The sequence below is a fragment of the Coturnix japonica genome, chromosome 3 (genome assembly GCF_054131305.1).
Source record: "Coturnix japonica strain WE chromosome 3, WE-NBRP24, whole genome shotgun sequence".
In the NCBI taxonomy this organism is placed as follows: domain Eukaryota; kingdom Metazoa; phylum Chordata; class Aves; order Galliformes; family Phasianidae; genus Coturnix; species Coturnix japonica.
Window position 1 is genome coordinate 37,154,438 of NC_140665.1, and position 24,337 is coordinate 37,178,774.

The following is a 24,337-nucleotide window of genomic DNA, read 5'->3' on the forward strand; positions in this document are numbered from 1 at the left end:
CGCGGGGAAGAACTACATCGCCCATGATCCTCCGCGGCACCGGGACTCAGTTTCCATAGAAGTGGAGAAAAATGACGTCAGTATTTCCGACGCGGCGGCCAATGGGGTGCGGGAGAGGGCGGGCTCTGAGGGCCGGAGCCCAATGGAGGAGGCGGGGAGAGGGGCGTGTCCCGGCCCGGCCGCCCGTCAGTCAGTCTGTCTCGGTGCGGGAGGGGGAGGGGGACCGAGAGGCTCCGAGCCCAGCAGTCACCGCCGCCGCCGGGTCCGGGCGGGACGGATCGGATCGGCCCTGCCGAGCGCAGCAGCCGCCAGCAGAGCCGTTACGGAGCGCCGAGCGGGGGCACACAGCCGGTGTGACGGGGACCCGGAGCCGAGGAGAGGCTTCGCCCCGCTCCCTTCGCTCCCCCCCGCCCGGGGTCGGGGAGCAGCGGGCGGGCGCCGCGGAACAAAGGTAACGGCTCGGGGCTGCGGGCCGAGCGCCGCTCCCCGCCGATAGAGAGCGGGAGGCGGCGGGGGGGCGCGGGGCCGGGCCGCGACGGGGCGGGCGGGGGGAGGGGGACGGTTGTTTTTCTCCTCGCGGCGAGACTGCGGCGGGACGCAGCGGCTGTGGGGCCGGGTACAGCGAGCGGGGCCGCCTGGGCAGCCCCCCCCGTCCGCTCCCCTCACACACACACACACACACGCACCGCCGCTCCGTGTCCCCGCTGAGCAGGTCGGGCCCCTCTCTCCCCGCCCCCTCCCGGCCCCGCTCCCTTCTTTTCTTCTTCTTCCTTTTCTTCCCTGCCGCCGACGCTGCCGCGGCCCTCCCTCCCTGCCTCCCTCCCTCCCTCCGTCCTCCCCGGCCCCGGCCCGGAGTTGCGGCTGTTGCTCCCCAACTCCTGCGGCGGGCTCGGCGCCCCCCGTATGTACGAGGGGAATGGGGGGGGGGCGGGGAGGGACCGGGGCCGCAGCCCCCACAAAGCGGCGCCCCCCGGGGGGCCCTCCCCGCGGCCGCCCCTCCCGCACAATGGAGGAAGGGCCTCCCTTCCCCGCTCCCCGCCGCACAGTGCGCGTGTGGAGGGGCCGCGTCCCGGGGGGGACCTTCCCGCCGCTCGGGGCCCGCGGGGGGAGATCGGGGGGACCGTTGTTGTGGCAAGTTTCTTCTCCTCTGACAGAAATGGCGGCGGCGGAGAGCGGGGGGAGCCGCGCCGTGCGGGAGCGGCCGGGGCGGAGGGAGGGAGGGAAGGGGAGGGAGGGGGGACCGGGGAGCGGGGCGGCCCGGGGTTGGGGGGGGGGGACGGAGGAAGCCGTGGGGGCAGCCTCCGTCCCGCTGCCGTACCCCCGGTGCGAGCGGCCGGAGGGGCCCTCAGCGCTTTGTTTTAAATTCCAGGTCCGGCCTCGGCCGCTCAGCCCCCGCCGAGGGTTTTACCGCAGCCTGAGCTCATCATGAAGGTAACGCGGCCGCTCGTGTTGCGCCGGGAGCGGTTGGGGGGCGGGGGGAAGGGTTCGCTCGAGGTACGAGGAGAGGGGCCCTCCAGCCTGTTTGCGTCTGTGTGTCTGTCTGTCTGTCCGGGCCGCGGCACGGAGGGGCCGTTCTCCGCTCGGAGGAGAGCGAGGACATGGCTGCCGGGCCGCGCTGCGGGCGGAGCGGGGACGGTCACCCGGCCGAGAGAGAGCGGCGGGGCGGGGGAGAGCCGGGCACGGGGCCGCCTCACTTTGTGCTCCTTAATCGGAGTTGTGCTGAATGGACGAGCTCGGTGTCAGCGGGGAGGGTGCTTGGGAGAGGTTCTCCGCAGCGAAATGATCGCTGTAAGGTGCAGGTGGCTTTCAAACAGGTTCCGGGCTTCTTCTCTGTGCCGTGTGCTATTCACGTGCATCGCTGCTGCGCGTTCAGGGCTGTTTCTGTCTGACGCATCCGGCAAGTTGTATAGGAAACAAATCATACTGGTGGAATAGCGTGATTAACTCGGCATGGGAAAGATTGGTGTACCCCGAAGCAGGCTGTAACAGCTGCAGTTGTCGGGTTCCTGGCATTTTGCTGACGGTGTCTCGCTGCAATTGCTGTTGGTAGTACTGTCACACCGGGACCTGTAATCCAGATCCGGGTCCTGCCGGGCTGTGTTAAATCTTGCTTCAAACATCAGAATCTTAGAATTGTTACAGGTCTGTGATACATTGTCTTGCTGGTGTTTATTGAAACAAGGCAGTCTGTGTATAGGCTCTTGTGCTGTCGGAGTTGTGCTGCTGTCTGTGAATGTTATGTAAAATATGTGCGTAGAACTCTATTTGCTGCTGGAAATGGGAAGCGGTGCAGATCGTTTTAATTTCTGGATTGATCTGAGCCGCTGAGCAGCAAAGTGAGTCTTACTATAGAGCCGTTAAAGGTCCAGCATGCGGGTTTCCTTCTGCCTTTTTTATTTTTTCCACTTTGATGACTCAGTGTCAGTATATTTAAATATATATATATAATAACTAAGGTTGTAGCTGCACTCCCAATGCTTTTCCTTTAGCGAGCGCACAGGTCTCAAATCCTGCGTGCATCCTCCTCGTTAAAGTAAACTGTTGATGAATGTACAGCACCAGGCTGCCGATGGAGGAGCTTTCCAAATGTGGCTCAGTGCCTGCTTGGGTTGTAGGAGATGGAATCGGGAGGCAGCATAGGGAGCTTTTTCTTTTTTTTTCCCCTCCTCGGAAGGAAAAACACTTATTTAAATGACAGCTAAATTTACATACATTTCTAATATTCTTTTTCCATGTAAACAAATCCCACAGTTACCATAGAGATTAGACTCAGCTACTCTGGTTATAGAGCCGTATAAATGTAGAGAGAGAGCTGGGAGGATGAGGAGGTTGGATTGCAAGTGACAGCACAAAGTGCTGCGTGCAATAGCGATAGCGCCCACTTCAGCCAGGATCACACGTGTAGTAGCAAAGATTTCAAGCAGGAAATTCAGAAACCTGTTAGTTGTATATTAAAAATCAATCACACAAACAGCGTTCCCGGTGTGTTAATTCTTTGATAAGATTTCTGCTACTGTTGCATTTTTATTTCTTTAATTAAAATCTTGATGATTTCTGCCCGGGTGTTCAAATGCTGATGTGAAGTCTGTCATTTGTGTGTAGCTTTAAGTTTATATCCACTTGAGATAAGCGTAAGTGCTTTATTTGCTGTGCCATGTAACGTTAAGTGAGGTAATCTATAAGTCATTGTGTTGGAACTTTATTCACTTGTTACATTGAAACTTTAATGGAATTATTGCACAACAAAAACGTCTAAAATACAGCAGTGTTTCTGGGAGTGTTTTTTAAGATTTCAGTAATAATACAGTGCATCGTGGCTTAAATCTGCAGTTAATTTTCTAAGCTTGCAAGGGTATAAGTGAGTCTAATAAGAAGTGTTAAGAGAGCCTTAGGAAAGCTACTGGCTTTCTGATGGTGTCACCACAAAGTAACATTGACTGTAGTACACCAGTACTACAGCAGTACAGATACTGTTTGTTTAAATGGCTGTTTTTGCGTGCATTCATCTTTTAAGGTATTGGCAGTGTATGCCTCAAGGACACTTCAGCATAGAGAGAATGTAATGCTTTAAGGCCCAGCTGTAGTTTGAGACTGCTGACTGCACGCTGCCGCAGACTAGTCTGCACCACTGTTTGATTCCTGCCGAGGTCATTCTTTCAGGTGCGGAGGTTTTGTGTTCCTGCACGTGAAGCACTAGGACTGTGCTCCGAGTCTGTATCTTTGTCTCTTTGGGTGAACTTGAACAACTCATTTAGCTCCACAGAGTCATTTTTCTAATCTACATAGTATAGATAGAATGTTTATTGTGCTTTGTAAAGCACAGTGGGTATGTTTAGGAAGAGTGCCAAGTCATATTGATGGGAAGCTGTAAGTCACTCCTGCTCTTGTTTCAGAACCCTCTGACACAGCGGAGGGGTGCTGCTGCCCGCTAAGCCATTACCACCTCCAAAGCCACTGGCATAATTGTTCTCCCCACGGTAACCCAACTTAATCCAAGTAGATAAGGTCCCTTGTATAAATTAGTAACTTTATCCTATTAAGTAGTCCTGCCGTGGACTGCAAAGAACATTTGAAGGCGGTCTTAAAATATCTCAAAGTGTATCTTAAATGGAAACATACAGATCTTGGCATAATTGCACACAGTGTAGTTCTTTACATCATGGTTAGGATGATGATTATGATGATTTGTATTTTATAGTGAAGTTTTTTTTTCTTGATAAACTTATGTACTTTCTGCATAATGTCATCTGAAGCACGAAGTATGCTGTAGAAGCTTGTGGAATCATTGCAGAAGGTCTGGTTATTTAAAAGCTAATTGTATGCCACTCAATTACTACCTAATAAGTAGATTGCAAAATGCATATAAAAACATGATTCCAGCTCGTTTTATTTTCTTTACTGAAGTCAAGGAGTACATTTAAGATAAGCAGAGTCTCTGTCTTTAAAGAAACAGCTTCACTGTTGGCTTGTACTAAGAGCTATTGTAAATGCTCCTGAGATTTTTAATATCTACTATGATATTTGCTTGAGATTTAAATACATGAATGAAGGTGATGTACCTACAGTAGTTAAGAGTTCACTGCTGCCCGGTGATAAAAATAGTAACTGTCCCAGAAGCAAGAGTAATCCACTATGAATTAAGCGACCTGGGATGATGGCTTAAATGTTTTCTATGCTATTTGCACATTCAAGTTTTTCAGTTTGTGAAGTCTGAAATATTTAGTTATTGTAAATAAAAAATTACCTGGTGGCTCTAGGTGTTTGTGAGTGCTTGCTCAAGGCTGTTACACTGACAGGTGAAGGAAGCAATGCATTTGGTTTGTGGCGTGTTTTGTTTTTAATTCACCCTTCATTTACATTTTGGTTTCACTAGTATTCCTAGTGACCTCTCTAGCTCTGTGCAGAGATGGTTAGTGCACACTGATGCTGTAATCACTTTCCCTTTGAGCCAGGCAGTCTGCTGCTCTTGTTCCCTGCCAGAACGGCAGAGGACAAAAGTGAAGTATCTAGTAAATTTTTCAGTCTCCAATTTCCAACTTCACACACAAGTCAGCTGAAAGTCCTATTGCTCCTGCGTAGGCTTGAAACTAGTCATGGAATGTAGTGACCTTTCACTTTCTGGTTAACTAATTGAATTGCAGCAGAAAAGGACACTTGTAGCAGAGGACTACCTTGAGGTAGTTTTGTTTGTGCTGGAGGTATTCAAACAGGTAAGTCTTAAGACGTAGTTTTCCCCGTCATTTGTTTTAGAGCTGTGAAAACCGATCTTAAATTCTGTCCTGATGTTCCAGTTTGAACAAGTGATCAGAGGCAGTTATTGACTTCCTCATGCTTGCATAATTATGTAGAAAGGAAAGCAAACACCGCTTGCACCAAGTAATTACAAGTCATGTTGGAATAAACTAAGCTATTTTGAAATTGGATATTTGCACTTTAGAAATGCCAGTCTTAGTATATTTTACAGTGGTTAAATATCCTCGAAGTTTGGAATTCAAATGTGTGTGTTTAGTGTGTGTCTGTTCTGTAGCTGGATGTGTTGATAAGGAGTCCAAAGTTAATGAGACCACCTGGTGGAAAAAAAGGCTGTGAGACGGAGAAGACCGAAGTGGCAACAAAGTATGACAACTGGAGAGGTTGATTTGCTTGGATGATTATCTAGAAACTCGATGAAGGATTTTTGGATCAAGAGTCTCGTAGCAGCCAAATGGTTGTATCAGGATACTGACAAAGAAAAATGTTAGCAGCCGGAGTAATGGATGTGCGTATGTTCGCTCAGACGTTCTGGGGTGGTTACTCAATGCTCTTTGTAATCTTAAGCTGCAAGTGTTGCATGCATCTCGTGCAGAAGTATGCTGCGTGTGTATTTCTAAAGAAATGCTTCATTGTAGTTGAGATGTCTTTCAAAACAAATGCAATCTTTTTCATGTTTGGAGCTTTAAAAGCACCGTCAAACATTTAGTCCAAATGTTTCACTTGTCATGTAAAATGTTAAAAGTGTAAGAAATAGATTTTATGGGAAGAGACTGAGTTTAAGTTTACTTAGAACCCTAACACCATGCAGAGTCATTCACTTACTAGCTTATGTATCAGCTCTGTACTTGACAGTAGTTAACCTACTGAGAATTGCCATAGGATGTTCTCTGCAGCTCTAGCTACTAAGATGGGAGGTCTTTCAGCAATGCTGAAACAGTGTACAAATCTGAATGAGCACGGATCCTGAACTGCTCCGCAAAGACTGCTTAGAAGATTTCAAAATGCCTCCAGGGAGGTAAGGAAACTTGTTTAGTCCTATGCATAAAGTAAATGTTAGTGATTAAAAAGCGTTAAAATAATTGTTTTAAAAGATTTTGATGGAAAGCCATAACTTTTTAATTGGTTAACGTGGGGCGAGCACATGAGAGGATTTTTCAAGTATGGAAAAGACAGCAGGCCGCTTTGATATTCTGTCCTTAACAAGATGTGTATTTTCCTTCCAAACAATAGTTTGAAGCAGGGAAGAAATGCAATAAAGAGCTATTGTGTGTTTCTCCCTCTCTCTCTCTCTCTCTTTTTTTTTTTTTTTTTTTTCTCCAGCTTGGAAGCCAGCACATAAAGCAGTCATGACCTGTTTAGCAAGAAATGTTTGTAGGCAAGCTCTGGAAAGACAGCTGTGAGATTGTTAAAGCAGGGTGGTGGAGGGTGTCTCTGAGTTACCTGTGGAAAACTAGGGCTGATGTGATCAGCCTGTGTTATGTGTGACCACTGTGTGCCAGCACTATCCTGAATTAGTATATGTTAACTGTGATTGCTTATGGAGCTCTATTGTACATTCCCCTGACTTTGTGGGGGAGAACTGTGAAGGCTTTTCTTGCAAGCTAAGCAAAATGTTGAAGTGCCCAACTGTGAGGAGGCATTTGCCTTACTGTAGGGGTACCAATGTCTAGTTTATCCAAAGTTAGTGTTTGCTCCCATTGCTCGCCTTGAGGTAGTGTATGCTGTGCACTGTGAAGAGAGTATGTTCAGTGTGCTGAAGAAAAGACCTTCGGGCATTCCCAAATTAAGGGATTTGGTGTCTTTGGTGATTTCTTGGTGATTCATTTTTATGGTCCTAAGGTAGACTGAACCAGAATGAAATTACAGAATCACAGAATTGTAGGGGTTGGAAGGGACCTCTAGAGATCATCGAGTCCAACCCCCCTGCCAAAGCAGGTTCCCTACACCAGGTCACACAGGTAGGTGTCCAAGCGGGACTTGAATATTAATGTTAACTCAACAATCATCTGACGTATGCTGTTCAGTTACAGCAGATCCATGACCCCAGCGTTTGGACAGATAGTGAAAGGAGAGGAAAGAACCCAAACTGATACAAAGTAGCTTAAACTTCTCGTGAACATAGCTTCTGTTTCACCCCTCTGTAAACTTAGCAGTTCTAGTCATGAAGGTCAATATTCTGTAAGTTACCTGGATGTGAAATTTCCATAGTTTTTTTCTAGGCTTGCTTGCTAGCTAGAACGCTGCTCTTTTCTATAGGCTTGAAGTTCATGTCTTTTAGAAGGTGTTAAAAGACTGAATGAAATAGGTAATGTTCTTGGAAGGTAATGTAGAAAGCTGAATTCTGACATGAATGCTAATTTCTAGTTCAGAAGATGGAGAGCAAGTATTAGACGCAGAAGAAGAAAGCCTTATAAGTATTTTTATGGGTACTCCAACTTAAGCCTTATTTCCCTCTTTTCCCCACTTAAAAGTTCTTACTCAATGTTTGGAAAAGTTATCAATAATAATAATGGCTCCAGGCTTCCTTTTTTCCCTCCAATCTAGAGGATGAGTTGGTATATAATATTCTGAATTTATAAATGTATTTTTGTATTTATAAATAGAAAATTCTTATCCCGTAAAGGCAACAGTCTTCAGGGAACTAACATTTATGTTAAAGCATTCTGCCAATAGGTACTTTTGCCAGTGAACTGAAGAATGTGCTATCCTTATTCCTAATCAAGGCAGTCAGAAACAATAACCCGAGGAGGAATTATATCACTTTCCTTTTGATAAGGGAATAGAAGTCATACTTTTGATTCTCAGTATATGAAGAAAAGGCCCATATACTTGTGGGTAGATTAATGGAGGCTCAGTGGCAGGAATTATGCCAGCTGGAAAAGATAGGAGTAAGGTATGTGACACCTTCTGCTTATTACTATATACTTGATGTGAAAATTTCAGTGATAAATTTCATATCTTCCCTTTGAAGAACTGAAGTTTTTACTGAGCTTTTGTCTGGGATCCATCCCCTTTTCCCTCTTACTCACCCTCCTCACATTATTATTCGTTATTTACACTGGTCCTTCTAAGAGCAAGGAAGAGGAATTTGGCTTGAGCAAAATTCAGATCCAAATATATTTGCTAGAAGTCTTCAGGTGGTGATAAATAATGTAATAAGGAAGAATTTTGTTGATTTTTCATATTCTCTGATATGAAAAAGAAAAAAGCAAGTTTCAGTATGTGGCAGGGTGACCTGATCCACTGCGGTGATTTTTTTTTTTTTTTTCCCTTTAGATTTCCAGCCATTTTTACAATAGGAGACTGGTACTACCGAATTTCTTATTTATATATTTAAAATAGTCCAATTTCTGTTTTCCTAAAGATAGACATAGAATATGGTCTTCTAAGTTCACAAAGAGTGCTTTAAATTAAGTTATAATGGTAAAAGATAGACCTTGCAATATCTTGCATGTGTGTCAGTGGAAGAACATTAGCTTAATCTTTCTGTTAATGCTGTGACATGTAGGTTACTACTACTTAAGTTTTTTTTTTAATGAGAAATAATGAAGGCTTGAGATATTTTAGATATCAATAGTTGTTATACCAGTATTTCAGAATTCAGGGGTTTCTGATAGAATTGGTGTTTTCACTTTGTAATTTCTTTTGCTGTGCCGCTCATTGAGAAATAGATGATGTAGCATTAAACCAGTGTTAGCTCAAATACAATATCTGAACATAGGGGAAAAAATTAGGTACTTCATCTTTTTGCTTCCATACATTCAAAAGCAGTTCTGAAGACATGGCAATAACTTTATACATTTCTACTTTAATTTCACTGGAAGGTCGTCATGCTAAGCCTGGATTGGGGAAAATAGCATAGTACTTCAGCGTAAGTAGGAATGCATTGTAAGTTTAAAGTGTAGAGTACGGTGTGTACTGATATGTTGCAGCCTAGAACAGAGACAAAAATGAAGAAAGTCATTCCATTTAATTTCCATTTTGTGTCTGCAGACTCATTCTGAGGTGGTGTTGCAGAACTTTTTCAATGCACATGCAATTACCTGCAGGACGTGACTTGGGGGTAGCTGTGTGATGTTTCTGTCTTGTCAAGTGTTCATGCTTATCTTCCTGTGATGTTGGACACGTTAGGAGACATTTAAGTTTAGATTTGTTCCTTTACTTACAGATTACTAATAGTATGCCTTTTACATTCCTAAATATCGAGTAGTACAGAGGATGTTGTTGCCTGGTGACGGATGGTGTTATATACATGGGCTGGAAGGTAAAAATAATCTATTCTTGATCCATTTTGAAACAGATTTTCCAGCTGGAGTTGGTGTTTTAACTGTGTTCCCTGGAATAATGTAACGTCAGGTTCTGTGAAGTATTAGTATGGATACCGAATGTCTGGTTTCGGTAATTCATTCTTTTTTTGTTGATAGCCCTTTGGCTGCTGAACTGATATTCTGATTTCAGTTTACTTGGCCTCATGGTAGTCAGAATATATGGACATACTTCACTGCATTCACCTCTTAATTATTTAATACACTGACTTTTCTTGGGGAATACTGATTATATACTTGCATACATACACTTACTGGCATAGGGTGATTCAGATTTGTAGGGGTAAGTAAACTGAACTGGTTTAGTTACATTCTACCTAGAGAGAAAAAAAATGTCTTCTGATGAGAACATAATAATAGTGTATCAATAGAAGTGAAATGTGTGTATCCCCACATGACACACTGTTTTTTCCCATTGGCATTGTACATGGCATTAGTAGCATCTAGGTATCAACTTAGGTGATGGTGGGTTGGGCTTAGATGATATGAAGGTTGGTCTGGGATAGGGAATAAATGTTATGTACATATCAGTGTGTACTAATATATATGTATTCGTATCTGTTCGGTATTGCTGAGTTCAGTTCATAGGTACACATACAACACTTTGCATTAAAGTATAAGACGATTCTACTCTTTTCTGCCTGGAATACCCTGCTGCACAACAGCTCTTAACTGAATATTTGAAATGGTGTAATAAAATCTTAATTATGGTCTGACAATAAACTTCAAGAATAGCATCTATGGTGTGGAATAAAAGTAGTTCACGACACTTGAGATGGTCTGATCAAGTTGCTCTAGATGTGTGTACTGTATTTACTTAGTTGGAGTTCTACAGAAGCAAACAGGCTTCTGTTATCATGATAGAAACATCAGAAAAGGAGAAAGCAGTGAGCCATAAGACTCAGCTCCACACATCTCCACATACAGTTCCAGAGGTTTGCTGTGTTACTGCTGTAGTTGCATAATTCTTATGATGCTTGCTCAAAATTCAAGTTGCAAATAAACAACAAATACACTTCAGTAGCTGAATGCTGTCCATAAACACCCTGTGTTCACAAGAAAACTTTGTCTCAAAGGAACTGCAACCTCTTTTCTTGTCTGGCAGTTTCTCTTCATGCAGCTTTCTCAACCGCTGAAGGAGCATTCCAGCCAAGCTCACAAATGAGAACATCAGCTGCTTGGAAAACAATTATTAAAATAGTTACTAATAATTTAATTGACGTACACTGCTGATATCATAATGTACTGACTTGAGGGATATGTGTGTATCGAATTCTGCATTCTCCCAGGCAGCAGGGGGAGGCCTTCTGGGAGGCCTTCTGTTGAACTTCTGAGGCCGGGGAGGTTTGGGTGGGTAGTAACAATAAAAGTGCTGAGATACAGTGTATTTGGATAGAGTTTTTTTTTCCCTGTCACTTCAGTAATCTTAAGTGTTACTTTTTGAAAAGAGGCTAAAAAGGAAAATGAAGGTTTTAGTATAAGAGGCTTAAAGACTTTTAATAAATAACTGGGCTTTACAGAGTAGCTTCAGTGTGTCTGAAAGTGGTGCATATAATATTATACCGTCTATGCAAGTTCAAAAATATTACTGTTTACTCCTTAGTACATTGAAGAGTTTTGTGGAATCACAGCAAGGATCTTTCCTTAAATAGCTGCTCTCGGGAAATGGCTGACATTAGTCACGGGCTAAGCCAGCTGAAGATGGTTTGGAAACAGGTGCAGCAATGGGTAGCCAAAGAAACTGAAGCATTCTGGGTAGCTAAATTAGATAAAAGGTATGAAACCTGTGCTTTAGGTCCTTCAAGATGTTGACTTTTAGAAGGTAATATAGCTTAATACTAGCTGTATGAACTGTTCACTCAGTGCTAAGGTGGAATTCTCATTTTCTGTGTAGCCTGCTGATGTCTAAAATATGTTAAAGCTATTCAAAAATATGCGCTACTTGATGATTTTCTTTTTAGACTTGCCTTCAAGTGGTTAATTATTTTTCTTTTTTTAGTATCTATGTTACTTTTAATGTACATATTCTTATTTCTCTACAGGTATTTTACTGATGTAGAATTCTTGGATGGGTTTTCAAATAGTAGAAGTTAGTAAAACAGGAAAGGCTTGCATCCTTGATTTGGATATTGCTGTGTTGGTTATATTTAGCTTCTTTTTGAAACCTCAAATCTCCTTTCACAAGCCTGGAGTTTGAATATTGAGCTCTTTACATTTAGATGGAGAACTTCCTCTGTCTGGAAGACAAATACTGTTGTGGAGAGATATAAAAAGAGAAACAAGCAACTTTTGTTTTGCTGATAATATCCTTGTTACCAGTAAAGCAAGTCTGCTTTGTCAGTACTGTTTTCAGAAAGTGTATTGAGATGTGTGAAGAGTTTATACATGTGCTTATTCTTATTAGATTCCTGCAAGTTGTGAGTTGTGTTCCTACAAGTTTGGAAACAGTAAATAACTCTAAGGTTTTCTATGAGGGAGGAGGGCCAAAAATAAAAACTACAGACTTAGTATTTCAGTTATATTTTCTTTTTACCCCTGTAAAGTTGTGCTGAGTTACGTATGTTTAATGAAGGAAGGCATGGATCTTGTTTCTATTGGTACAGGTGAAGCAGGTTATGCAGACGACTTGTGTGGATGTCTACTTCCAGAAGCCTTGTCACAGAGCTTGGTAGCTGGATTTGAAATTATGGCTGGCTTTTCTATGTTCTGAATTTCCCTGTCTGTGTGCTAATTTCCTTTGTGAGGGTGACAACACTTGAGACACCAGCAGTACTGATATTGGCCAGAGCTGTGGCCTCTGAAATGTTTAAGTCAGTATTTGTGTTCATTGAACTCCAGTATCATTCATGAGGTGAAATATGTGTGAGATGAATTCAGCTTATTTGGAACGTTTTTTCGAGATTTGAAGGCAGCTTAATTCACTCTGAAACGGATGTGGATACAGAAATAGTTTCTAATCCCCATATAAGCAGTGTATTTAAAGGGTTGTAGGAAGTGTTAGTGCTGTGTGTAAGTCACTGTGGGTAGCTCTTGTTTCATCATAGAGGTCACACAACTGACCAATGGTAGAAGTAAGCATTATTGAGGTCTGGGGAGAAATGTTTTTCTCTTGGCTGTTTAAATTGACTGTGTTGAGATCTGTGCTCAAAGAACATGCCAGATAAGAAGCAGATCATTGGGGTGTAATCCCGATGAAGTGAAACACTGATAACCCAATTAAGGAGCACAGCATCTTTGTAGGAAACTGGACTGAGGGAGGCATGAAAAAAGTTGTATTTTGAGATGGTCTTGATTCTTTCCTTAGACTCACATGGAAGCAAAGTTTGAAATTTGATTCATTTGGATAAGTTAATCTGTAGGAGATTATTCTTTTTTTCTCATAGCATGGGTTGTAATTTTCACAATTTTTAAGAGGTTGTTGTTAAGTACTTAACAAACTTCTGTGCTGTCCCAGCTAAGCTACTTCCAGTGCCCAACTTACTTAACACATATATATATTCTGCCAAGTTGCAGGTATGTCAACGGTGGCCCAAGAGATGCTGGTTTTCAAAAGGCATTAGTGGACTTAAGAGGAAATAAAATTATTTCTTTATTCTTCCAGGCTCTGGCAGTTGGTTATGTGGTTATACAGCTACGCTCTTAACTCATCTACTCTCTACTCTTCTTGACTGGGAGCCTGCCCAACTGTTGTTAAGTAGCAGCAGGCTGAACTGGGTTTGAATCTGTGTCAGTGCTGCTTGGGCACTTTAGAATAGAGCACATATGTGTAGTCATGCTTGTATTTCACTTGTCTTCAGCTTTGCTTGTACCCAGTTGCAAAAGCTGTCTTCTGAATGTCTTAAAGCAGTGGTTTCCAACCAGTTGTCTGCAGGTGCTTGGTGTTCTGCTGAAGTTCTGTACTAGTAATCTGTGAAGTTGAAGATATAGCTAGGTCTGTTTGTTATTTAGGAGCCTATAGCTCTTAAAACTTGAAAGTGAAGCTGAGCACTGTATGTTGAAGTTATTTTGAACTTTGTCTAATGCAATTGTCCTTTTGTAGCTGGAATTACTTAGGTTTATTTCTGCCCATTCTATGTATGAGGTGGTAGGTACCTTACATTTCTATCCCCCTCATTTTTGCTGGGAGAAGCAGCTGAGGAATTATTCAGCTGTTTTGAAAGATGTAATATCTTCCCTTCTAGATACAGATACTTCTCTGTTTTGTAGCAGGGCTTACAGACTGTTCTAGGGTGTACTCCAGAAATCATAAAAAGATGGGTATCGTCTCTTAATGTAAGTATCCAGCTTAAGGTGCTGCTGCTGTTTTCTATGTGTGTAGTTAATGTGTGCCAGTTGTATCCTAGCTAATGTGATTTTAAATGAAATACTCATTTCTTAGAAAAATAATCCTCTTCATGGGAAGCTTGGAGATAATTTTATTATTTTTTTAATGTAAAAGGAGAAAAATCATAGGAAAGGATGGTCTGCAGAATTCACTAAGATATAAATCAAGAATGTAAATCACCAAATACCTGGAATCAGTAATTAAAATATTGAAGGAAGACTCTTATGTAGCTTATGTAATGTTGTGAGCTCTTGTGTTTTGTGGAGGTCTTTCTATTGTAAAAGCATTTGTGAAATTGAAAGTCTTGTGATAATGTGCTGGACCTAGGACAGAAATAGTGAGGCTGCACTTGTTTGGACAGCAGGAATATGCCATAGGCATGCAGTTGTTTAACAGTGTGAATGTTTTCCCCCTGGCTGGAAGGAGGCAAGAAGACTCAATTTTGTTGCTTGCTTCATCTCTAAAGTCCTGCCTCTGACACAACTGAGGATTCTATGTGCTAACAGGATATAAAAAGAAATGTCTTTTGGGGAAACAGGCTGCTGAAGCCTTCACTTTGAGTTGAGGAAGAAGGATTGCTGTCTGAGCTCACAAACCATACCATACAGATATGCCTATAATGAATAGTGCTTTTAATATCCACATGCCAAAGCTTACACTGCAAAAGTAATAGTGGTCAAGGTGGTATCTATTTATATACCTCCCCACATGTGGGTATATGTTTTAATATATAGAATATCAGCCATTAACTGTATTTCTTTTAAAGGTTCTTGCTTGCTAATTTGCCTTTGAATTTTATTTCAGGTTTTTTCAGTTGTGTTAGTGGCTTAAAAATGCCCATCTGCAGCAAAGGGAATTCTAGGAAAGCCAAATAGAAGGGCTAAGTATTTTAAAGCCAAAATATTGCACTCTCAGTGTAGTAGTTGTTTTATCCAAATGAGATGTACTTCGTTAGCTCTTGAGTAACTTTTTCCTCTGGAGACTGAAGTGTAGCAGGTTATTGACTAGAATACAAGGCCAGTGCAGATCAGAAGTGAAGATCTGCCAAAATGTTCTGAAAAAGGATTCAGTTACACTGAAACTTAAGGAAAAGCCCAGGGATTAGTTTGTGTTTAGTTGAATTCAAAGATCTTCCAAAACCCAAAACAAATGAAAAATACTTGAGTTTGGCTGGTTTGCGAACTAAAATCTTAAGTTATTGCTGGCACTGAGCTCGAAAGGGAGTCTGTTGGTCTGTGTGTGCTAGATTGACTGAAGTGAATGAGGAAATTTGAGGACGGTTCTATAGAGCTAATGAGAGGAAAGTGAAGCAGGGACTGCTGTGAGTGTTCTCAAGTGCATCTTCAGGCCCTGTGGCATCTGTTTGATGGGTCTTACTGAATCGGAGCCATGTACTTGATCTGAGATGTAAATCACCTGTTTAGAGGAAAAAGAAGAGGAAAGCGAAAATCAAGTTTGTGGTAAGAATAACTTCTTCCTGTAGGTAAGATATCTTTGTGCTGTGTGCTTTTGATCTAATATTAGTCTGAAATGGGAACTTAGATATATCTCCACTGAACCCTGCAGAAGAAACCAGATGCAGGAAGTGTAACTGACTCAATGACTTGTAGTGTAGTCTTCCTTTAGTTGTTTGGTTGCTTTATTTATTTACCGTAGTAGCAGTGTTGGCCACGGTCTCTGTGCTTGTGTGGGAGGAGGTCTGGGAGCCATATTCCTGGAGCTGTTGTATGTTTCTGTGTGCACATGCTGTGTCACTGGGTGTTAAGGGGTTGCCCAGGGTAAAAACATACAGAACTCAGGACATACTTGAATGAATGTTTTCTCATAGTTTTGATTTCTTTGACTGTTAATGGAAGTAATCTGAAACCAAAGCTTTCTGGATCCAGTGCACTTGTGTGTCTTTTATTCGTGTTGAAACTCAGTGGAATGGAGCTCTGTCCTTCCCTGTGCCAGGCAGTGACTTGTCCTGATGCTTACCCAGACTCTGGAGAGTTTTATTGCTCTTCTGTAGAGCACGACTCCTGGATTGCCTTCTAAAGATTGTCTCAATGCTGATCATCACCTTGGTAGTTCTGTAGTGCGCTCATTAAACTTGATACATCCGAAATGTCAGTTGAGACAGTGTTATTTTTGACAGGACTGGTTCTATTTGTTAACGGATAAAGTTGAGTTACTATTTAGTGAGAAATCCTGAAACTTCTGAAGTTCCTTTTGAAATCAATTCTTGGTTTATTCTGGGCTCATTATTTTACAAAACAAGGTAATAAAATGGATGTATTTGCTTCTGTAATACAACAATAACAGTGCTTTGCCACTTCCCTGCTAAAACAACAGCAGAATCAACACTCAGTCTGTTCCCCCAGCCCGCTCAGTTGAATCAATATTTCTCATCTGAAAAAAGAAGTTTCCCTGGAAAAGCTAATGCCTGCTTTGTTTGCAAATAGTGAGCAATGGATATAAAACTTAACGTAAACTGTTATTTTGAATGCTGTCCAAGTAGATTAGACTTTGAATACAAACTTACATTTGACCTTGTGTGTACTTTAGCACTGAAGCACTTTCAGTTTAAAGCCACTTTTAAACCATTTAGTGGCGATGTTGGTCTGGAAACTGGTTGTTGGATGCCCAGATCTCTAACTTGCACTGGAAGATGCAACTGGAAAATTCACTGTAGTCTTTGATTAAAGGAGCTGATGCAGAAGGGAGGATGGAAAACGAATGGCCTTATCCGCATGCCTGTGAGTTTGGGAGCATCAAGGCCTTCCCCTTTTTACACTCCCAAGGTGTTAATGCAACTCTCAGATGAGACATGAAGCAGCAGGCCTTCACTAAGGGTTTGTGTGAGCTTGTAATCCTCCACCCCCTCAGGTTTTCTACCTGAACAGGGAACAAACTACAATGGCAGCAGGTAACACCTGTCAGAAACTCTGGCTTAAAAATTTTCAATTGTTACTTCTTCTAGTTTTTGTTTTTACTTCTCCTCAACTAGGTTAGAAATTGTGGAGTCCGTCACAGCGTACCTGGCTTTAAGAATAAAGGACTGAATTGGCTTAACTCTTTTTACCTAGCTGCTTTTCTGATACTGTGTTATGACCAGAAGTACGTCCTGATGTTACCAGGAGCAGAGAAGAAAAGGAATGCAACTTGCTTTCACAACAATTCTGCTGCATCAGATTTCTAAAATAAAGAAGCCCTACACTGTTGTGCCAGTTAGGTCTTGAAACTTACACTTTCAGAAGTTTCCCATTGCTTCTCTAATGTTTAGACCTGTTGTATTGCTTCACTATTTGTTGTTTTACTTTGTCAGCTCATACATGTCTACATGAGACAAATGAATATTTAGCTACTTACATAGGTAGTTGCATATTTGGGTTGCAAGTGTACCAAAAGCTCCCTATGTTAGTCATTTTTTTGCTTTAAAATCACAGATTCCATTTTCTTTAATAACGCCTATTTTTCTTCTCTCATGAGTTTAACTAAAGGGCCTATTCTATGCTTTTAAAAGGTAAGGCATTATGACTGTTACAATTTCAGAAACCTAATAAGAATCTGTACTAAGTACAAGGTATGTTGTTTATTTATTATTTTTTTTGTAAGTACTAAGAAAAATGCATTCTGAAATTCTAACCCATGATAATGGGATGCCTTTGAGACTAAGCAACCACAGCTGTATTAGCCCCAAGATTGCGGGATTTCAGAGCAGTGAATATGGGGACCAGGCAGCCGGCTTTGGCCTAGATAATTTGTTGAGAGGAAGTGGGGGACTGGCTGCAACAGTTTGGTTGTTGAAAGTGAAGAAGCGAACAGATTGTTGCTCAGCAGAGTTGTGTACAGTGTATTTTTAAAATTAGTATTATGATAATTAAGCGGAGCTCTAAACAGACAAAACTGTGTGTGTGCTTCCTGTCTGTCTGAGACATCACACAAGTGCCTGGGGGTGGCAGGATGAGTTTTGACACACATCAGCACATATCAGAAGTGGTAAAGCTGGCATTTCTTCTGCTGCAGAAGGATGGAATGGATTTTCCTGATAGTTTTGATTGGCCTTTTAGTACAAAATGTAAATTATACAATCTTTAAAAGCGCTGCTAACTCTTCAGAGGCTCCTCCTGTTCAGTAGCTGCCTTTACTGCGATATTTTGATTATCAGAGTGTTTTGATGAGTCAGAATTTGAGTGTCAATAACCACAGTGTCTGTTTGAATTACTACTTTGAGCTTTACTTGCTCAGTCCTTGAACATGTATTTCTACTAAGTCTGTTGATTTAAAGCCTTGAAGATGTGGAATATTTTTTTCATCCCTTGTGATCCCTTCAAGTACCTAGTTGCAAAAAAATATTAGCTTCCTTTTGTAAACCCAAAAGCTTTGTTCATCCTGAAGCCATGGGATTTTGTAACCTCTTAGATGGCAAAATGAAGGAACCTTCCAGCATTGCTTCTTTGCTGTGTGATGAGAGAGGAGAGGCACTATAGGCTGAACCATGCGGGGCTGCAGCTGGCTGAACTGTGGGTGTTTGTGGTGCTCTGAAGAAGCTGGGGCACTGCAGAAGTCTCTTCTGCCCTATGAACATGCACTAGGTGCTTGGCTGCTGGGCAGAAAGAGGGCTGCGCAGGTACATGGATCCATTAGGCAGATATCTGTTAGGTGTATAGCACAAAACCTGTCTGCATGTATGTGGAGCTTCTGTGGGCACTTCACTGCCTTTGGGGTGGTGATGCCCATGTTCTGCTGTAGCCTCAGTCCAGTGGAGCCACAAACTAGGTGCTGTATTCAATGAGGCGAAGTCCCTGGGGTGGAGGGTTCAGAACTTCGTGCTGGCTACCTTTTAATCTAAGTCTTGGTGTCTGAGATTGAAGACAGCCAACAGGCTGAGCTGGGGAGCCATCAACAGCCAGCACACTTGCTAGAGTTTCATGGCATGGTATGTGCCACATTAGCAGTTTGCTGCTATTGCAACTGGAATGTGCTGCATCCTATTTCCTCCTCCTCTCGGGGGCAGTTCTGGGGAATAAAGTAGCCAAAAATAAATGGAATGTGAGGCAATACCATAGGCTTGCCAAAATGGCGAATCTCTCTCTACAAAGTAAAAAACCATTTGTAAAGGGTGAAAGGGTCTGTTAGCTTCTTTTGCTAGCAGTTAGGTTGTGTCTGATTTTGGGCACTGAACTTCAGGAAAGATGTGAGATAATTTGAACAGATTCCAGAGGAAAGCAATTAGAGATATGAAGTGCCTAAGAAATAAGGGCTGTAATTAAAATGTTCACAGTAACTTGCTGTTTTGTTTTGAGAGATGGGATTACTCTAAGGAATGGCATCTTTTGAAATGTGGAAGCTGCAGAGAAAGTAAAAGCACACTGCTCTCCGTATGCAGTATTGATAAGACAAATAACAGCAGCCAAGGAAATTTAGATGAGATGGTACAGAAAACTGTATAATCACTGGAATATATTGCCTACAGAGAGTATGGTGTATTCACCCTTGAGTTTAAGAATAGATTTGACAGACATCTGTTATGAATAATACAGTTAAAATTATCCTGCCTTGAGGAATGGCCTTTATAACCTTTTATGTGTAATTAAGTTTGTTTGGTGTTGCCAAGGATCTCATCCATCTGAACTTACTCTTCAATAAATTGGTTAGATTAAGTTATTTTGGTCTCCCTGTAGATATTTTCTAAACTGATTTTCATAGTTTCTCCTTGAATGACCTGTCCCTGACCAGAAAGTTTACATGAAACGATTGGGCAGCAGCTGATGCAGTGTGATAGGCAGGAGATACAGATTTTCACTTTAAAATTCCTGGTGTTGCTGTATACACAACTGCACGCGAGCAGCTACTGGAAGCACGGTAGTATAAAAAGGCCATCTGCTATGAACACGGCTTGTCAGAGTAACCAAAGTGTGCTGGCTGTCTACACATTCTTAGTTTGTGAATGTTAGGCTTTGATGGGTGGATCTATAATTTGCCAGATAACCTGTCTTTAGGATTGCTTTCTAATCAGTAAGAAAGAATTGCTGAATCTTCACTTGTTCATATTAGGACTTTTTTTGTGTTAGCTGACAGTTGCATGTAGCTTTGACACCGCTTCTGGTGCTCGTTTGTCATTCTCAGAGTTAGCAATAATGGCAACACCACAATAAAAATGCAACGTGAATCTTCAGCTGAGTAAGTCAACAATGTGTTATTCTGTGACTGTTTTTTTTCTTTAAATGTGATATGTAAAAAACCCAAACTGTGTACTGATTTACAGATCAGCTCCAGCCATGATTTGTACCAGCTGTATTTTCATGTGAACTATACAGTGTAGCATCTTAAAGCAGATTTCATAATATAATTTTATCAAAACATCCTTAAACGGTATAAAACTAAGGAAATGGTGGCTGTAGTTAGTGCATTCACTTGGATCGGTGCTCTAGAAATCTCCTTCTGCTGGTGTTTTTTGCATTAGCAGTGTATGCTGTCCCTTCAACTTTGTCTTTCTGTTCTAAGTTATGATTAAAAGTAATTCCCCACACTTTTTCTTCCCAGTGATTTGGACAGAAGAGTTGCTGTAAGTATGTAAATAAGCTGAGGCGAGAAGTTTTCTTTTGCTTGAAGAAAAGGAAGTTGTGGTTTATGGTCGTCTTAAGGCTCCATTTTTCAGTTTGTTATGAATTTGTTCCTGAAGGTTTAGACTACAGAAAATATTTTAGAAGTAGATGATAATAAACAGAAGCTTAATATAGTACAGTTACAATGGAATGCTTCTTCCTCCAACCCCCCCAACACACACAACATGAGGATCTGATTTTTTAATTCCTATTTACCATTCTTATTTCTGATATCAGTTTCAATGTTCCTGTTTTTAACTGAAAACATTGTCATCTTTTTTTTTTCCATAAACAAGTGTCTGTGTTTTCATCTTATTTTGAACGGGTGTGCTGTGCAATACAATCGGCTCCTTTCACACTTAGAGATTTTACCGTTCTTTATGGTTTTGCACTGAATTTTTAAGAACTACTTATGAAAAATAAAATAATTATGTTATCTTTGACTGGAAATAGGTTGGCAAAGAAGTAACTTTATTGTTTGCTTTGAAAGCTGGACATTTCAGCTTTCATGTAGTCCTATACTAGTCCCTTCATTATTTTGCTCTGAGAGTCTGCGTTGTTTCTTTTGAAACCATCAGGTATTTGCTCCAGTCAATTTGGAACATGAACGCATCATTAGCTTCTCTTCTTTACAATCCTTTGAAACATACTTAGTTTTCCACACCGAGCAGCATTTCCAGATAGATTTATGGCATGCTTTTAAAAGTGAGGCAAGTTGTCCAGACCTGGTAAATTTAAACAGTGCTGTGAAGCTTTATCTGAAGCTTTTGAATCTTAGTTTAAAAGTGCTTCTCTCAGGAGAGATCCAAATTAGTATTCAAATACAAGGCAGATAACAAGGACAACCTTATTAGATTATTTTAACAAATGTATCATGGATACATACATATTTACTTAAATGCCTTCAGATATCTAGCAACTTATAGTTTTAAGACCCCACTCCAAAATCAAAGAGACCAAAGCGATGGAATTACTAGTTTGATAGAAATCCAGCTTTACACGAATAAGCAACAATAATAAAAACCCATTTTGCATTTGAAACAGATACGTTGGGTAGAAAGGGAGTATTGCCTGTTGTTACTGGATTGAACCTCTTGTTGTGGGTCACTAGGTCCTTCATGATCATAGAACCTGTAAATCTTTGCCAGATGGCCCATTTTTAGTTGGAGAGGAATATCAGCTTTTGTGCCTTTTGAAGCCTTTCAGAACTCGGAATAAGCCAGCCATGGAGCTAATGTAGCTGGAGAATTGCAAATAAAGCAAATATCCCCTTTACACCTGTAAAGAACTCTAAAAACTGTCAGAAGTTGGTTTATGACTTCAGACATCTGGCCGCTAGCTTCTGTTAGTTTCCAACTTCAATAAAAGCATGAAAAAAACCTTATGCCACAATTATGGTATGTTTGCAACTGGTGAGGTGTTACGTGAAGCTTCCTGACCATTTTCCAATGGAAACTGGAACTGAATTTTGCTACAAAAAGCCTCCTTTCCTCCCCTTGGATTTGCAGGTGTTCAGTTTGATCAGGATGTTCCCAGCTTAATTTGGATTAGCGAGCTGAACATTGAGAGCACTGAATAATGCTTCTTCATAAACTTCTTAATTAGTAGCTTTGGCCTTTCTGTGATCCGTACAATGGCATCAAAGCAATGGAGCCTGGTTCTGATTGGCAGTCAGAGGTAAATTTGCTTGAAATTATGCTTTCGTGGAATAGTCTTTTCATATGAGAAACCATCAGTGTACGCCTTTCTGTGCTGCACTTTGTGAATGTACAGAAAAATTAATCTTGCTTCCTGTTGCAGTGCCCTCATTTCTGGGAGGCAGAGGATGGGTTATTTGGCTTAAGAATTAAACACTGCTCCTAAATAATATGTTATTCCTGTGTGTCTGCTCTTGCCGTGAAGCTGTGTGTCCTCCTAAACCACAACAGGTTGAGCTGTAAGTGAGAAGTTACATCCGTAATTGCACTGAGTAATTTTGTTTATTAAGAGACTGATTCTGCAGTGTGTGGGCAGAGCTCTGCTACCGGGTGGAACTTCAGGCAGTCTGCAAACGTTGAAGTTAATAATCTTAGTAATAATCTTTATTGAAGTTAAGTATCTTAGCAATTGGGGTGAAAGTGTTTTAATGGTTTCTTTGTAGATCTCTCTCCCTCTCCGGTTTTCATTAAAGTAGTTCTTTAGAGCTTGTCTAGGAGATGTTGGATTTACCCTGTTCCTCCCCTAAATCGGTGCTCTTTTAACATCTGAATGTTTTCAAGCCATTATTGTCCCCAGATGTTCAGAACCTCCCTTGAACGGCTTTAGGGTGGGTGTTAATGCTTCACTACAGCATGGGAGCTGAAGTTCTGAACCAGGTGCAGCTTGTGCTGTCCGTGAGAAGACAGGTGGAAGGGCCTGGCTAAATGTTCCCTGCAGTGGTGGGGTATGGCTGCTTGGCTGTCTTTAAAGCCAATCTGTGGGACTGAGGAAGATTCTAATTGGAACAGTAAAAGCTGCGAGGGTTCTGCTTGCAGACTGGGTGCTTCCATCTCACTACTGTCTTGACTCAAGAGTTCTCCGAGCTGTGGACGTACCCTGAGCTTTGAATGGTTAATGGGAGGTAGCAGTCTCGGCTTTGCAAACCTTGTTCATGTGAGAGACAAAGGGAAGGTACAGGCTCAGTTTGTTCTTTGCATGAGGATCTGAAAGCAGTCCTGCAGGCTTTCCTACTAAGCATGTCTGCCGTGTTTCTAGATTGAATGCTTAATCTTGTTTTCATGTGGTTTACTTGGAACATCCTGTGTGTGGTGCAGAGGAATACAGATTAGGAGACGGAGTAATGTATTCACACGCTGCATTAGAAGCACTTAGGGCCAGAGGACAATGTAAAGCAGCTTCAGCGGCTGCGGCGCGGCACGACGGGCTTCACAAAGGAGTTGAATATAGCAGCACAGCTGAAAGGGGAGGCGTGAGGATCATTTCATCCCACGTAGCTGGAAAATGGCTAGAAAAACACGGAAAGCCGACCTCTTTAGAAGCATTAAAAGGTACGTAAAAACATGATACTGCCATCTACAATTCTAATTTTCAACTGTTCATCGTGAAACGTTCCGGAGGCAGCGCTGATGGTGCGGTGCGGGCAGCTGCATCCCCCCTCCGGGTACGGCGTGCGGAGACCGCGCGGCCCGTCGCCGTGCCCCGGGGCCCTGCAGGCGCGGCCGGCCCCGCCTGCGGCTTTGCCAGGCAATCTCCTTACGGGGCCGAATTTAGTCTCGCGGCAATCCGCGCATAATCTGCCGCGGCCCGGCCGCTGGCTCGGCCGAGCGGAAACTTCTGGCAGCTCGGCGGCGCGGCTCCTCCTCTCGGCGCCGCGCTGAGGGCCGCTAGGCCCGCCCGCCTCCGCCGTACCGCGCCGCACCTGCGGGCCCGAGCGGGGCAGGGCGCCCCCTTAGCGGCTGGCGGCGGGACCCTGCGCTGCTGGGCGTGGAAGTGAGCGCGCCTATGCTTCATCCTGCCCCAGCTCAATGGCGTTCCGAGATGATGTAGAGACGTGCGAACGCGGAGGGAGGGAGCATGCCCTGGGGGGGGAGGGGGGGTTAATTCTTGGGTTTCCGTCTTAGCAAAATGTTATTGACGGTTTCTATCGTAAGCTGCTGAGAAGGCAGTTCTTATCTATAGCTTACAAAACGCAGGAGTTTATGTCTGGATGTAGAAGGAAACTCAGGTGAGACTGCTTCACGACAAAATGAAGGTAGAGACTGCATGTCAGGTTGAATATTACAAAGAATCTCTTCCCAGAAAGAGTGATGAGGTGGTGGAGTCACCACCCCTGGAGGTGTTCAAGGGAAGGGTAGGTGTAGGACTTA

General features: G+C 42.5%; 1 protein-coding gene across 6 annotated transcripts in view; it reads left to right on the forward strand.

Annotated features, from left to right (window-relative positions):
- The first annotated feature begins 192 nt into the window (after positions 1–192).
- ARID4B (AT-rich interaction domain 4B) overlaps positions 193–24,337 on the forward strand; it is a 79,457-nt gene continuing 55,312 nt past the window's right edge. For 4 of the 6 annotated variants that reach the window (XR_014944740.1, XM_032443315.2, XM_085543372.1 and 1 more), the window contains exons 1-2: positions 193–451; positions 1,370–1,431. Coding sequence is in view for 5 of the 6 variants with exons in the window: in XM_032443315.2 (XP_032299206.2) it covers positions 1,426–1,431 (6 nt within the window). In the remaining variant the exon portion in view is untranslated. Of the gene's footprint in view, positions 452–717; positions 902–1,369; positions 1,432–24,337 lie in introns of those variants that run through there. The other 2 variants (XM_032443317.2, XM_085543371.1) reach the window with 1 other exon arrangement.